We start from the raw sequence: 16,661 nt of genomic DNA, 5'->3' as shown, positions 1-16,661 counted from the left end.
CCAGTTAGGGACCCAGAGCCAACATCAGCAGGTAGCATGCAGGAGAGAAAGAGGCAGACAAAACAGCATTAGAAATAGAGCCGTAGACCGATATAGAGAAGATCTATTCAAAACCACTGGTAGGAAAGAGAAACTAAATGGACTGATTATAGCTGCACCCACTAGGGTCATATGAGACCATCACCTGGGCATTCTTCTTTGTTTTAGACAGTTACCTACCAAAGAAAAACAAACAAATTCAACATTTTCCTTTAAGATGAAAAATCCTGGGACTGGAAACAAAACAAAAAACCTAGGAATGCTACAATCACGCCTCCTGCTGATGTGGAATTCCAGAATGTCCCCTCTCACAAACTCAAGAACTCCATGCCCTGACTTCTCAGACACTCCAGAATTCCTCTCAAAGCTGAAAGACACATGTTAGCACATTTTGGGAACTTCAGCTTTCCCCGCCAAGCCCAGGAACCTGACCCCTACCCCACCTTGGAGATTCCAGAGTTTGACTCCCTCAAGATCAGGAAATCAAGGAGTCTAATCCAAGCCCAAACTCTTCCAGAAACCCCAGAATTCCACACCCCGCTGCTGAGTCTGAGCTTCTTGCCACTGTGAGGACACTTGAAATCACCCCTACCCCTGCCCATCACCACTGGGGAGCACAGCAAACCAAGCACTCCATCACCTCATAAACAGTAGAATTCCAGCCCAAGCTCTGGAACTTGAGCTCTCCCCAAAGCCCAGTGAAGTCAGTGGGAGTCTTTCCATTGGCTTCAATGGACTTCTGGAGTTCCTGACACAGAGACTTCCAAATTCCCCACCTCATACTCCGGAAACTAATTGATCCCATTAATCCTGCTTTCCATATGCCTCAGACTTCCATACTCCAATGTAAGAAACCTGGGCTCCAGCCTACCCAGAACTTTTCCAGTAGGGAATAGCACAGCACAGAGAGGGACATACAATTAAAGTTACTGGAGTTAGAGAGAACACACTACAAAAAAATAAATCACAGTATGATGCACACCTTGAACTCCCCCACAGCACCTCTGTACACTGCAGGCCTCCTTGAGCACCATCATTTCTTTCTCCATCTTTTCCATCCTTTCCACCAGATCTTTCATGTGTCCCAAAGCTTCACAGTCACCTCTCGGTGTCTGAACTCGGATGTTGTGCCTGAATATGATATTCTGCTCCTCCTCCTCGTCCGCATCCCCAGCAGCAAGCAGCACATGACTGTCGTCTTTGAGCGGCAACGGGTCCGCCTCCACCTTGATCTGGGGTGATTTGGGTAGATCAATCTTGTATGAGTGGCTGAAGGAGATTTTCTGACCATTGCTGGTACAGTTGTGAGGTTCATGGGGGAGCTGAACAGCAGCTATTTGGAGAGCAAGGTACAGGAACATCCCCTGAGGGAAAGTAAGCCAACTCCAGACACTCATCTTGTAATTCGTCAGAGGGAAGGATCCTATAAAAACAGTGAAGATGGTTTCAAGGATGAAAAAAATTCTACCATAAAACCATAAAAGCATCGCAGCAGGCCGTGGTCTATCTGGTGCTGTGAGCTCACAAGTTCATCAGTGACAGGTTGGTCAGTATTTGGATAAGACATATACAAAGAATATCTGGGTGATACAGAAAATGGTAATTGTGTTGACTCAGTAGGCACCACTCTTCCTTATAAGTCAGCACTGAATTAGAGTCCTGACCCATCATTAGCAGGCACTGTGCTCTGCAAGATGATATCTTTCAGATGATACTTAAAACTTGATTATTAAAGTCCTGATTATTAACTATCCCGTTGCAATTTTAGTTCAAGTAAAAGTGTTGGCCCTACCTGACATTAGGTCTAACAATTCCCCTGCAGTTTAAATGGATATAGTATTTTTCCCTCACTTATTACATTAAGCTGCTGTACACTGTTGCAGTGTGCTGTTAAACATAGTTCACCCCAGAGATTGCTGCATTTCAGTGGTGGATGGAGTAAACGCTATACAGTGAAACATGCTTTAAGGCAGCCACTCAAGGGTGACAAAAATCAGCTCCTTAACAGAGGTGATTTTCCAATAAAGTCTGTAGCAGAATTGTTCTCGGAACATTCAGGATAATATCTTGTTGCAGCCTTTTATGAAAAGAGGTTGGCTAATACAGATTGTTAGGATATAGATATTCAGGCCTGCCTGTAAAGGCCTATACTTTAAGAATGTAGGTATATGTTTATCATTTAGCTAGTAATAGAAGTATGCAAGAAAGACTCTCTGTAAGGGCCTTCTCTCACTGTGACAGTCTGAGGCCCTGTTCTTAGGCCAATGCCTTTGGCTAAGCAGCAGAGGCAGCCATAAGCTGGGAAGCGTATGGTCACATCCTCACATTCCAAACTAGTCAATATGGGGCTGTTAGGAAGGTGATCCGATCTATCACCTCCAGAGAAAGGGAAGAGCCTAGAAGATGTAAAAGGAAATTTAGGTTGATAGATTTCTGTCTGTTAAGAACTCACTTATCAAAAGACACAGCTGGGAAACCCTTATGTCTTTATAGATGTAGTTGTGAAATCCTCACTTCTGTATTGTTTTGTCATTATAGTTCCCACTTTGCTATTGCTCATTTGCATGGTCTCTGTCTGGTTCTGTGATTGTTTCTGTCTGCTGTACAATTAATTTTGATGGGTGTAAACTAATTAAGGTGGTGGGATATAATCGGTTAGCCAGTCATGTTACAATATGTTAGGATTGGTTAGGTAAATTTCAGTAGAATGATTGGTTAAGGTATAGCTAAGAATATTACTATATAAAATTAGGGGCAAACAGGAAGTAAGTTGGGATTCAAAAATAAGGAAAAAGGAACTTGGATTTAAGCTTGCTGGAAGTTCACCCCAATAAACATCAAATTGTTTGCACCTTCGGACTTCGGGTATTGTTGCTCTCTGTTCATGCGAGAAGGACCAGGGAAGTGGGAGAGTGAAGGAATAAGCTCTCTAACACAGATGGTGTGTTGCATAGGTTTCACTGCATATAGTTTACATAGCTGTTTGTTAATTGGAAAATATCACAGGATCCTTTGGAAGGAACTGCACTGTACAAATGTACAATATTTTTATTTATCGTACAGTGAATTTAGTGCTGGTGTAAGGTACCAGGCTCACAATCAGGGAGGCTGAATAGTTCTCTCCATACAACAAGTTCAGTGCAGACAATGCTAGGGCAAGACTTTCACATACTGCTCTGTCTGTGTTCCTGCACCCTGACCTGGAAGTCCCTCTTCTAAGAGAGAGGAAGCTCAGCTTCCATGCTGGGCATGCAGGCAAGGGCACTAACTGTGATGAGGACACTTGTACATTATCAACTGGATTGAGACATCAGCTCATCTCATATGGGTCACTGAATGACAATGAACTGGTTATCATTAGCCTGGGTGATGTTTGAACCAATATCTAAACGTTCAAGGCCCTGTATTACCAATTCCTTCGTCATCCAGTCTACCACTCCAAAGACTCCTTTCCAGTCTAAATCATGTTACTGGCCCCTGTGAAATAAAGACTGGGACTCAATTTGTGCATGCCCTTGGAAAATTAATTCTGCTTCTTCTAAGGTGTTGCACATTTTGACCCTTGCATTGTCCTGAACCTGGGGAAGTCAAGGTGTTACCCCACATTCTATTTTAAACTACTGTATGATGACATGGTGCCATCCTGAGTTTTGAGGTCTCTCTAGGGATTTGAAGCGCTTGGTTTAACTGGATGTCAGATTTACTTTATAGTCACTGCAAAGGTAATCCAGGAGCCACACCAGATAACCTCATTGTTAGTTTGAGTGACAACAGGTCTGACAAACTAACTGATGCCAATGGGAAAGATAATTTCTGGCAGTTTTAATCATGGTGGCACTTGTAGTTAAGAGCGAAGATTGTTACACACACAGACACAGACGCAGACACACACACAGCAGGGGCAAACCTACTTTTCATGTCCCAAATTCTATCTTGGAAAATGGAGGAGATCTCCCCATGACATTACAGATCCTCACTTTGACTAGCCAGAGCCTGAAATCATGGCATATGGAGCTGTCCTTTAGAGCCTCCTTGGCAAGGTTCAGGAAGAGTACTCTACTTATTCAGAAACTTGAGGCTCTGGCTCCTAAAAAAAAAAAAAAAAAAACCCCAAAACAATAACAAATGTATGTAGGGCCAAATGCTCAATACCTTTCTCAGCACATGCTCAGGCAGAACACTCACTGAAGTTAACAGGAGTTTTGCCAGGGGAAAGAGTGAGTGAAATAGCATAAGGACTTCAGGATTCAGTCCATGAGCCTTTATTATGTATAAAGAAAATTTTAAAAATGAGAAACAATCTGTAGCTTTTTCCTTCCAGCATTTGTCAAACTATATCTAACCTATTTTTCGTCTCTCAGCACATTATTCTGCTGATGCAGGACTTCTTCATCCTTGTTCTGAGGTTTTGCAACCACCTGTTAGCCAAGGAAGATGAGGCTTTTAATCCTCTCTCCGTCCCCCATCATCTGCTATTCCATTTACAAACTATTTCCAAACCTCCCCTTTCTTAGGCAAAGAGCCACAGAAATTAACTACCTTCAGCTCTCTTTAGCCCTCTGAAACATATCAAGTAATAAGGGTTGTCCTCATCTCAAGGCTTTGAGCCAACATAGTACTTGAGATCCACAGATTTTCACAATAGACCACAGACAGGGTGTCCAGAACCTTGTTTTACAGGGTTTATTTTCAAAGCCCTGGAAATGAAAAACCCACACACGCATACACACATGAAAAGCCCTTTTCTCATCTCTGGATATTGCATGCCATTCTGTGTTGTAACATGATGTCTCTACTAATTAGACTCTCTTGAGCACCGCAAATTGATCTCAGATTTTCCTGGGCAAGCAGATCACTCAAGAGAAAAAGTCCTGAACATAGCACTTCTGTCAAGTATAATGAAAGAGGATACCAGTACTTCTGGCTTCAACATCATGTAATAAAAGAGATTTTCCCCTGCTGTTTAAGAAAAAGAGGATGGATGTAACCAATCTTTCATTGAGAACATTATGGTCATATGTATAAGATCATGTAACTGGAAGTAATAGGGTGAAACTGAGTAAAGGAAAGGTTTAGATCGAATACCAGGAATTTTTTTTTCCTAACAGTCAGATATATTAGACTATGGAATAGTCTAAGGAAAGTGGTGGAAGATACATTGCTTGTGACACTTAAACCTCAACTTAGTAAAACACTAGATAATAAGACACTGTAGAGAACAGGCAGGATTCTCATGGGAAGGATAAGATGATCTAATCCTATAGGTCTTTTCCATTCCTAATGTCTATGCCTGTGTATTTTAGTGTACTGAATTTTGCAATTTGCTGTTCTGGACAACAGTATTTCTTCAAGCTAACTGGCCATTGTATATATTACTTGTACTGCAGTGTCACTTTATCACCCCAGCTCCTTTGTGCTAGGCACTGTACAAGCATAAAACAAAATAGGTCCTTGCCCCACAGAATTTACTATCTATGCAAACATTTAAAAGGTAACATAGTTTTAACATCTTCTATGAGTGCTTTCATAGGATTTAAACCCACAACCTCTTATGCAAGGCTGATGTACCTAAACCACAAAGCCACTTGATAGGCTGTTAATAAGGTAGCTGTACTTTCCTAACCATTTTAGATTGTAAGCTCTTCAGGGAAGGGACTAGAATTTACAATATGTTTGTACAGTGCCTATCACAATGGAGCCCAAATAGCTTCAGGTCTGTAGGTGCTAGCACAATACAAACATTAGATAAAAGTCACTGATCCAACTGGATGGTTCCTAGCATGGACTCAGATGTCTGCATCTTCTCTGAAGGTAGCAACCTCCTCGAACTAGAACATTTTTGGTTTTTAATTAATTAGTTAATTTAAAAAAAAATAATTCGACAACTTTCAGTGCCCTGAGAGCAAGAGTTTACTAATTGAACCAGATATAGGGTCAGTAGATGCTGGACAAACTGCCTCCCCACCTCCCATCATGCTCTGCCAACCCCAATGAAATGAAAGAATAATTTAAGTCTCATTTAACCAGTTCTTAAACCATACCCATAAGGATCAGTACTCCTGGGTTCTATTCTTATTTCTGTCACTGACTTGCTTTGTGACCTGGAAGGAAATGACATAACTTGTCTTGGAATAGTGCCTGACATACTAATTGTACCCCAAAACACTCCATAAATTAAATGCTAGATTTACAAAGTTAAAAAAAATAATTGCGGTGGAAGAGAGACATTTTCAGATGAAAATAGATGCACAGTCAGGTAAGTGGAGAGATGCACGAAGGTTATTCCAGATGGCAGGAGATGCAAAGGAGAAGAGTCTTGGACCAATAATGGTGAGATTGTAATATGAGGCAGGGAGGATGCTGACACTAGGCAAGTGGGATGAACAGAAAGGGGAAGGGAGAGACAAAGAGCCAGCTGCTTGGCTGGTGTAAATCGTCATGGCCTGATTATAGTTCCAGCGAAGTCAATGATCTACACCAGCGGAGGATCTGGCCCAAAGGCTATGCAGCAAATCTATGAAGGGTTTTAAAAACAAGGGGGTTAATTTTCAACCAGATGCTGAAGTGGAGGGAAAACATGGGTGTTGTTTGAAGATGTAGGGGATATGGTTACATGTCTTTTTATAGGCAAGAAGGTAGTGAGCAGATTTCTGTATATGCATGGGTTAGTTAAAGCATGGGAACACTGCAGGGATGGAAGCTACTATAATCAAGGCAAGGGATGATGAAACCACGGATGTCGATTTCAGCAGAGGTGGGACTGAGAGGAACATAAGGAGATTCACAGACAGACATAGGAAGCCTGGGAGAAGGAGAGTCCAGAGTGGAGGGTAACTCCAACATTGCAGACAGTGGAGTCAAATACAAGGTCTCCATTGAGGAGAGAAACCGAGGAAATGGAGTAATATTTGAGGATGGTTCTTTTCCCCAAAGGAAGCACATCAGTCTTTGAGATATTTAGCTAAAGGAAGTTGAGACACAGTAGTAAAGAAAGGCAGTGAGGCGGTGAATATGTGCATACTGTAAAAGTTAGCAGTGTGAGCTCAAATTAAAGGCAGAGGAAAAATGGCCATGAAATAGGAGAAAGAGCAGGGGGCTGAGAATTGAACCTTGTGGGATTCCATAGTGCTGTGCTATTCCCAAAGAAGAGCAGTTTCATTCTGGCCTTATCACAGAAAGTGCTAAGGATATTGTGGTTATTGGAAAGGTGGAAGAAGGCTGCTTCTAAACCCTTTTGCTGAGAAAGGGAAGGTCACAGACAGGTTTGAGCATCAAGGTCAAGGGACATTTCTTGAGGAAGGTGGTGGGGATTGGCTCCTTGAAGAGGCTCTTTTCTGGGCTAGCTAAGGGGAAGTGGCCAAACATTTTCCACATATGTTGCAACCAATATTGTGCAAAGTAATAATTCCATCCCTAGTTAACTGAACCTGGGAACGCTGGGGTTGGGTTCAGGAGACTTCAAATGCTATCGAGTATGAGTAGCCACCATTAGCTCAACCTTAATGTCCGTAACACAGACATTGGCTATAAAATTATTAGGGTCTTATTACAGCAAAGAGTTCAATAGCTCTGAAGCAGGGTGATGTGCAATAGCAGCTTGCAGATAGGAAAGGGGTGCATCCTCAGAGGTACGTGGCAAAATCCTGTTCCCAGTCACGCTGGAGTAGATCTGAAGTAATGCCATTGCAATCAGTTAAGTTGTCCTGATTTATCTTAGCGTGAATGAGAGCAGAATCTGGGCCATTTTATGTTGTTAATATTGCAACTTTGTACCAATGAAAAAGTGCTTAAATAGACACCAGCAACAGTGAAAAGCAGAACTCATTCATGAAGTTTTTCTATATACTTTGGCACCTCACAAAATACCCAATATCCACTGTGCCCAAGTTTCACAGAATCTATAAATGGAAAATATCTATTCAGTTCTCTAATATTCTAGTCCATCTCCCAGCCATTTGCTTCCTATTATGCATTTACTCATTTTATCCAGTCAAGAGGGGCACTCAGCCATGTGGATTGAAGAGACAAGTTACTTATTTTACAGAGTTTCCATAAACTTCATTTAGCGTAAATGACTGAATTTCTCGTCTTGACTTTCTGCACTGAGGCTATGCTGCTATTTTCAACACCATTTCCTGTAGAAAGCGGCTCCTAACAATTTTATTTCCCTGTGTGGGATGATGTTTTGAATGTGATTTGTGCATGCGTGCACGTTCAAGTTTAATTCTGATTTTAATTCTGAAACACAAAAACACATCTTGGGCTCCAAAAGGAATGGGTTATTATAGTTATAATATGAGCTGACCATATTCTGCTTTGAGTACAACCGAATCCAACTTGGTTAGACTGTTTCTTTGCATGAGTCTATTGCCTTGTTCAAGGACATCACTCACCAACTGACTCTTTACCTAAGTCTACAAAAGTTTGGAATGATTTCAGTTATTAGAAAACAGAATGGAAACCAGTCAGATAAATCTTTTTCTTCTCATGCATTTTCTCTTCTACAAAGTCTACATTTTTGTATGTACCTGGTTTCCTAATTAGTTTGAATGATTTATGTCTGAATCCCTTAGACAGCTTTGAAAATCTCTGCATCTTTGCTTTTTAATTTTTTTTATTTTCTGACTTAGTTGTTTAATATAAGGTTTTTGTAGCAAGGGTGTAACACTAGCTATGAGGCTTCCTTTTATTATATATATTAGTTACCAATCAGATATTTACATTATTAATTCAGTATGTGGTTGGGGTTTTTACCTGTCATTAATTGTTATTTTATTAAAGGTTTCAGAGTAGCAGCCGTGTTAGTCTGTATTCGCAAAAAGAAAAGGAGTACTTGTGGCACCTTAGAGACTAACCAATTTATTTGAGCATAAGCTTTCGTGAGCTACAGCATCCGATGAAGTGAAAAAGCTTATGCTCAAATAAATTGGTTAGTCTCTAAGGTGCCACAAGTACTTCTTTTATTTTATTAAAGTAAGCCTCTCTCTTTAAGAGAAGAGAATTTTTTAAAATGCTATATAATTCACAATTTTTGTAATTATTATAACTGATCACGTCTGCCTATTTTCTTTAGTTTTGTTTTGCTAGTGGAATGTCATCTTTTTGACATAAACAGTATAATAAATAAAATACTTATTATGGAAAAGAATCAGTCTATTTAATTTGACCTGATGATAAAGAGCTTCAAATAATTTGGCCCTATGGAGTTTGTGAAGTGACGTGCACTGTAAGGCATGAAAGCGGCTGCTGAGCAGGTAGATAGTTTGTGTTGCAGTCGTAACATGTAAATATGAATAAACAACCTCAGTATGATCCCCTGGCAAGAGGAAGAGCATTTTAAAACAAATGAAAAACCATAGAAATTAGTGGCTGAAATAGAAAGTGTAAAGAACACAACAGAGCCTGAAATAACCAGTCTAGGAGTGAAATCCTGACTCCACTGAAGTCAATGACAACTCCCATCGACTTCAGTGGAGATAGCATTTCACTCTAAATGTTTGTTTCTTTGAAGGAAAACACTTTGAGCAAGTTTAAACCTTTTAACTTGGAACATATATATTAACTGGAACACCATTTTCTGTGAAATATGTATTCTAATAACGTTTACCTGCCACACAGGTGTGTTGTAAGGCTTATTTCATTAGAAGAACAGGAGTACTTGTAGCACCTTAGAGACTAACAAATTTATTAGAGCATAAGCTTTCGTGGGCTACAGCCCACTTCATCGGATGCATAGAATGGAACATATATTAAGAATGTTCCATTCTATGCATCCGATGAAGTGGGCTGTAGCCCACGAAAGCTTATGCTCTAATAAATTTGTTAGTCTCTAAGGTGCCACAAGTACTCCTGTTCTTTTTGCGGATACAGACTAACACAGCTGCTACTCTGAAACCTGTCATTATTTCATTAGATTTTGTAAAGTGCTTTGAGGTCTTCAGGTGAAAGATGCTATAAAAGGGAAAACAATGATTATTTATGCTTCATCAAGATCTAAGAGTATTCCCATTTCTTGTCCTAAAGGAAACTAGAAAAATGTTCCCCTTACCTCTAGGATATTCTTCAGCTGTCTGATAAGCAGTAGGGTCCTTCTGTTTCGCTGCTACCTGCAATGGGAAACTGGAGCAAGCTAAAGGTTAGCAACTGCTCTTCTCTTCCCAGCTCAGCTTCTGATGCCTCTTTTCCCCTCTGGGAGTTTAAATCTCCTTCAGAGGAGATGAAAGGAGCCAATAGAGACACTTGGGTGTTTCCCTTCTGAGCTTTTCATAAGGAATGAAGAAGGTTTGAGAGATGGTGAAAAATTCTTCACTGTGTCTCACTCTCTCATTCTATCAGACCCTATCACTTTATGTTTAGATTTTGACTAAAAACCAGGAGATGTTTATATTTTTGCAAAAACAGGAGCAGAGATCTCAGAATTGTTCTGAAGTCCCATATATGGAAAAGAACTTTTAAAGCATTATTTTGCTGAGGCCTGGGTGTATTCAACACAAAAAAAGGAAAAGTATAGTACACTTCAAAACCAGTTAAGATTAAATCACAACACTGGGGCTCAAAAGCGTGTCTCTTTCACAAACAGAAGCTGATCCAATAAAGATATTACCTCATCCACTTTATCTATCACATCATTAGCAAAACTCAAGTACTTAAAAGAAAGCAAATTAAAAGTTAAGGATACCACTTCTTTTATATCACCCACATAATAAAATTATATACCTACAACAAGGCAAATCTAGAGTGAATTGGCACAGTTCCATAGAATCTGAGCCATTATTCTTACAAAGGACTAGAGCTGACTGAAATATAAAAACCTATTTTCATGAACATTTTCAGAATATTGAAGCTCTTTTCATTTCAGAAGATTTGAAATGGACCTCTTAAAAATAGATTTAAAAAATGATATAAATAAAAAATTTCAAAAACCTGATTTTTGGTAAACTAAATATTTCTATTCCTATTTCAATGTTTTCTATAATTTTTAATGTTTCAAGAACAGACACATTTTTCACAGGAAAAGTCAACAATGTTGCCAATTTTTTGTAAAAATTTAATATCTTTTTAACAAAAATCTAACTTTGTATCGACATAATGATTGAAAATGTTATTGAAATGGTTCTCAAATGAAGCCTGCAGCCCACACAGATTTTGTAAGGGGCATAACCCAAGACTTTGCAATTTTCTTGGGTGTAGTCTGGCAACTGTTAGGCACTAGGGAAAACCCACATGCTAATGTTTCCACTGAATGCATCCAATGAAGTGAGCTGTAGCTCACAAAAGTTTATGCTCAAATAAATTTGTTAGTCTCTAAGGTGCCACAAGTACGCCTTTTCTCTTTCCACAAACTAATGACAAGCTTGATAATGGCAGAGATCTTTTGAATTTATGATACTACACCACTGAAGGAGTGGGGCGTTCATAAGGGGGAGCGAGGGAAAGGGGGCTCTAACACAAGCATGACAGAAGATTTCTGCTGTGTACATGGGGAGCCATTTTGGGGGGCCAGGGAAAGTTAAACCACCTTCCTTCCAGTACTCCAGATTGAACCCTATTGTAATCAGTGGCTGTCTTGGGTACTTTTATTTTTGAGGCTTGGAACTCTGGGTTTACTTCTTGCCTTCTTTATTCATTATCACTTGATCTTTTGCCTACAGGGAACTGATTCAGAGGAAGCAGCATGGTCCAATGGTCTAAGCATAGGACTCCGAGCCAGGAGTAGCTGCATTCTAGCCCCTTTTCGATTCTGACATACTGCATGGCCTTGTGCAAGTCAATTAATCTTTCTCAATATCAGTTTCTCAGTCTGTGACATGGTGACAATGGCCCAGATCTTCCAGTATTGTGCAGTACTTTATGTCTCCCCACTAGGGGAGCGAGGCCCAGCACAACTGGCCATGGCCAATTCTCCACTAGCCTAGTTTGTATGCCTCCATCTTTTCCTATTGCTGGCACAGGGGGCATATTCAGGAGAAAGGGGCCATGCCCAGGTTGTCTCTGGGGCCTGCTGATTCCCATCTACCACACAGGCTTCTTGGAACCAATGGCAGCTGGAGCAATTTAGAGTGCAGGCTGTCCCTAACTTACACTAGGGGACCACCCTGGCTCAGAATGGGCTCACAATCTAACCCAATCACACTTACCTGTCTCATGGGGATGTTGAGGATTCCAGCGTTCTGGAATGCAAGGCACCATGCAAATCTAAGTATCATAGACATGTATTGATCACTCCTTCTCTCGTCTGCTGGGATCTGTTATGAAGTATGGTGCACTTTATTGCACTGAGTGTATTTTTCCAAACACTCCCTATGAATGCAAGTCAAGGTGTCATGTCTGAGCTGTTGGAGTAAAGAATTCTCACCAACAATGGACTGCTAGAAGGGGAAAAAACAACGTTCAGGAAACTTTATCAGCTAAGGCGAATTGAATTCAAAGTCTTACTTTTAAGAGATTCTGGACATTGTTTGAAATCACTTGAACATAACTGTTTATGCTAAAGGACATGCTGAAGACCCATATTAAAGAAACTATTGGCTCTCCTGGTTTAAAGGACTCCGATATGCCATATTCGTTTGCTTTTTCCAAATGGTTGCTGCAACAGGAGAGCAGAAAGGACTCCAAGAATAGTTCAGAAAAAGGCAAAACTATGCTTTCTGATAAGCATGGTTGATTTCAACTTGATCTGAGAACTCCAGCAGGCTCTGCCCACACAGGCAGAGACCATCAGAATCACAATCCATCAGACTGCTTCGAGAGCAGTATTTACCCAATGAGTACTTTCCCCTGAGCAGCTCCAGCTCTAGCATGGGGGAGGCTCTAAACTACACTAGCTGGTAATGGTCTCCAAGGAACCATCCCCAGCTAAGAATTGCTGGAGCACAGCAGTATGGCTCCAGACGTGCCCCGTCCTGTCCTGCCTTGGCCCAGTTGCATCTCGTGAGCGGTATAAAGGGGCTATACTGGGGAGGAGAATTTGGATCGCAGGTTTGTGAGAAGATAACCTGCTTTTTAATAAGAAATATTTTAAATCACTAATTTAGTAAAGCTAAAGGGTGAAACACAGTACTTGGGAATTATGGAACCTTCCCCACATTGTTACAGCCAACACCTCAGTAACATGTACAGGATAGCAAATATTCCGCAGGATTCCTACATGCCCTGCCAGTTGTGCAATCATCATTCTGTTCGTTCAGCAGCCTTCGCAGCGTGTGTGTATTAGAGTGTACACATCTGCACATTTACTGTTTCTGCACTGGATGGGTCAAACGGGACATTAAATTGTAGTGGGAGAGCTGGATTTTAAATTAGAGTGATAACAGAACTCAGAGCTGAGTTTGTCCTGTTGAATTGCTTTATATCTTTAATTGGGCATCAATCTCCTCATATATCCCCCTACCCAGGATTATACTCATCATACACAGCACCTCCCACAATCACCTCCACCCATTTTCCATCTGGACTCACTAGCGCCCCCTGCAGCTGATGAAGGACAAAAGCAGAGCAAATGCTGCAAAAAATAATGCACAATTATTATTTTGATTTTTTTTAAACAAAATCTCTTTGGCTGTGTCTGTGTCCCTTTTTGCATTTGCATTCCACAAATATTCTAGCAATGAGCTCACTGGCCAGCAGGTTTTCAGAAACAGAGAATTCAAGCAAATACTAGAGAATATCTATAAAAAGCAAGTATTTCATTCTTTCTGCAAGCACCAGAAACTTGATTTTAAGCATTCCATTCAGCCAGTCAGGGACCAGAAACACGTAACTTAGGTGTTCAGATGCACATAGCTTGAGTTTTTAGTATCAGATACTCACAACAAACTGCTCATAAATGTGCAGGAGGTCAGACTAGATGATCATAATGGTCCCTTCTGACCTAAATATCTATGAATCTATGAATCTATGAGTTGCAGACCATGAGCCTGGATATCCCATATTTCCAGAGCTTTGTGCTCCTCACGTGGTGGGGGATTCCCTCGGTGTAGGGGAATCTTCATTTGATGTAAGAACAGTTGTAGTGTCTCCTATACCAGACCTCAATTACCCTCTTAGGTCAGCTTTCTCACTGCTTTGCTCTGCAAGCAGTGCAAAGGGGCCAGCGCCTGGGCCAGGATTTAGCCCAGAGCCTTGCACCTCTTGGTTGCTGGTCCTGAGCCATATCGGGTGAGTAGTGACTGAAAATTGCTACCATATTATGGTACTTTGGTAGCCTGTGTGATGCGAGTTAGTTGTCTCAGTCCAGTGCCTAGAGGACAGATATCCACTTGACAGAAACTATCCACCACAAGTAGCACCGAGGTTGGCAGGGAGATCAAGGATATAATAAGCTCTGCAGATTGAACTGTCCTCTCAACTATAAAATCAGTCTCATCAGGCCATGGACAAGGTTGATGTTCTTTGGCAGCAGTCAGGGTTCATTATGCTACTGATTCTGCTGTGCATAAATAGACTTCAATCCCCAGGACTCAAACCGGAAGGAACTGTGCTTCCATTAGAGACTAACCAATTTATTTGAGCATAAGCTCACGAAAGCTTATGCTCAAATAAAGTGGTTAGTCTGCCACAAGTCCTCCTTTTTTTTTTTGCGAATACAGACTAACAGGGCTGTTACTCTGAAACCTGCGCTTCCGTAGAAACACATTGGAACCCCTCTGCCTCTGCTCAGATGTCTCAACAGGAAACCTGTCACATGGACAAAAGGCAGCACGTCAGGCCTGTGAAAGGAGATAATTTCAAAGGCAAGACTTTTTGGATGCTCCAGCCAGTAGATATGAATTGTTAATTTCATCAAGAGGTTGAGTTCAAAGTGAAGAGCCCAACATACGTTCCACCTGAAGTCACAACTCTGCTTACTACAGCAAAAAGTTATTTTAACGCACCTCGATTGAGATTCCGCACAGTGCAAAAGGGCAGTTACTCTTTTGAGGCAATATAGTACAGGAAGAAACACACAGCACATGCAGAATTTCCCAGTCATTTTTCATTGGTGAGAGGGGTCATGATTGTTCTTTTGTCTGTAAACCACACATCCTTAATCAAAATTTGTGAGTTGAGGTGGTGTGAAATCTTGCCACTGTAAATTAGCTACTAAAAACCAAGAACAAGACCTATGAATAGCCAGGCAGATGAAGAAGACGTTTGAGAAACAGAAAGAGAGAAATGAGAAAAAGAGACTGAGCCATAAATCAAATGTGTAGTAATTATGGACATGAAGCACAGACATACTTAAATGGAAAGTGACCACATTGTGTGGTGTATTGCTGAATTGCATTGCATCATATTTTCCTGTTGGAACTCCATCCCAATCAGTTTTACAAGCTCACCCCTCCCAACATCAGATCCTTGTGGTCTGCACAAACGCTTAGCCTGAGGTTTTGCAAAGACTACTAGTTTAATCTAATGAGGGAGGTATTTATTCAGACTGACATCAGCACGGGGATGAAGTTTCTACACAGTGTAACCCTCAAAAAAGGTTTGGGTTCCCCCCGCTCCCCACACACAAAAGCACTTTAAAGTGGAGTTTCACTGTAAAAGGAAAGGCATACAGAGCAAAAGATCCACCCCTTTTACTCCGAGAGTGGTGGCAAGAGTTCTCATCAGCCCTGCAGTGGTAATGGGTTGCCAGCAGCCTCGGTAATGATGGACTCTGAAAGTACTATAGTATCTTCACTCTCATTGGGAAGCAGATATAGCAAGTCTAACCCAGCTCTTCTTTGGTCTCTGTGTATAGAAGCAGCTGCAACAAGATCAGGAACTAGGGATTCCTCTCCCTTCCCCAGCACAGTGCTGACTTTCCTCCTTATCTTTGGCCTTGTCTATGTTGGGAATTTGTCCCAATTCCAGATGCACACCCTTGTGTGCATCTTTATGTTCTCTACAGAAAGCAAAGGAACATCAGGCCATCCATGTCTAAAGAGTGTGTATGGTGTACATGGTGGCAATACTGCTGCCCATGGGTGTGGGGAAGTCTCAGCACATGGAGGAAGTAAAGCAGGAGTGACCCCATAATGCCACAGGTCTGAGCAGAGCATGGGGAAGCCTGACATGCTCTATAGCTAGACAGACTAGCCAGAGGAGCCCAGCTGCTTGCATAGGTCTAATGGTTAATTTGTCACAGACACCTCTGGGGCTCATCTCTTTAGTTGAGCCTGTTATGTGGGGCATCACCCACGGAACAGGGCCTGTGTCCCCCTTTGTTCATAACAGCACTGAGCACGCTGGCAGAGACTGACAAACTCGAAGGGTGCCATTCGGGGCTGTGAACTCCAGGCTTCACGGGGAGACGGGACAGGATCTCCCACTCCTGGCCAGGAGCTTTCACCTCCTGTGGATTTCACTCTGTCACATAGGTCAGCAGCTTGGTCCCCTGGGCCTGAAATAGGAGAAATGCCAGGGGCTGGGCTGCAGAAGGGAAATGAACAATGTGTCCTATTATCGAAAACCATGGCTCTGCCTGGTTCCACCAAACCTCTCCCTCCCCCCAAACTCCCTTAAATCCCCCTCCAAAGCCCCCCTCCCTACCCCAAACCTCCCTTCCTCCCCCACGCCTCCCAAACCACCCCTCCCCCATACTCCTCTTCCTCCCCCTCCCACAACGCCTCGCCTCCCCGCTCCCCTCCTTCCCTCCG

General features: G+C 41.7%; 1 protein-coding gene across 1 annotated transcript in view; it reads right to left on the bottom strand.

Annotated features, from left to right (window-relative positions):
• The window catches only part of TNN (tenascin N), a 36,376-nt gene extending 34,940 nt beyond the window's left edge, over positions 1 to 1,436 (bottom strand). The window contains exon 1 of the mRNA XM_073358209.1: positions 1,022 to 1,436. Within this exon, the coding sequence (XP_073214310.1) occupies positions 1,022 to 1,436 (415 nt within the window). The remainder of the gene's footprint in view (positions 1 to 1,021) is intronic.
• Positions 1,437 to 16,661: the final 15,225 nt, after the last annotated feature.

The sequence above is a fragment of the Lepidochelys kempii genome, chromosome 8 (genome assembly GCF_965140265.1).
Source record: "Lepidochelys kempii isolate rLepKem1 chromosome 8, rLepKem1.hap2, whole genome shotgun sequence".
In the NCBI taxonomy this organism is placed as follows: domain Eukaryota; kingdom Metazoa; phylum Chordata; order Testudines; family Cheloniidae; genus Lepidochelys; species Lepidochelys kempii.
Note: the sequence above shows the minus strand (reverse complement) of the source record. Positions and strands in the feature narration are given on the sequence as shown.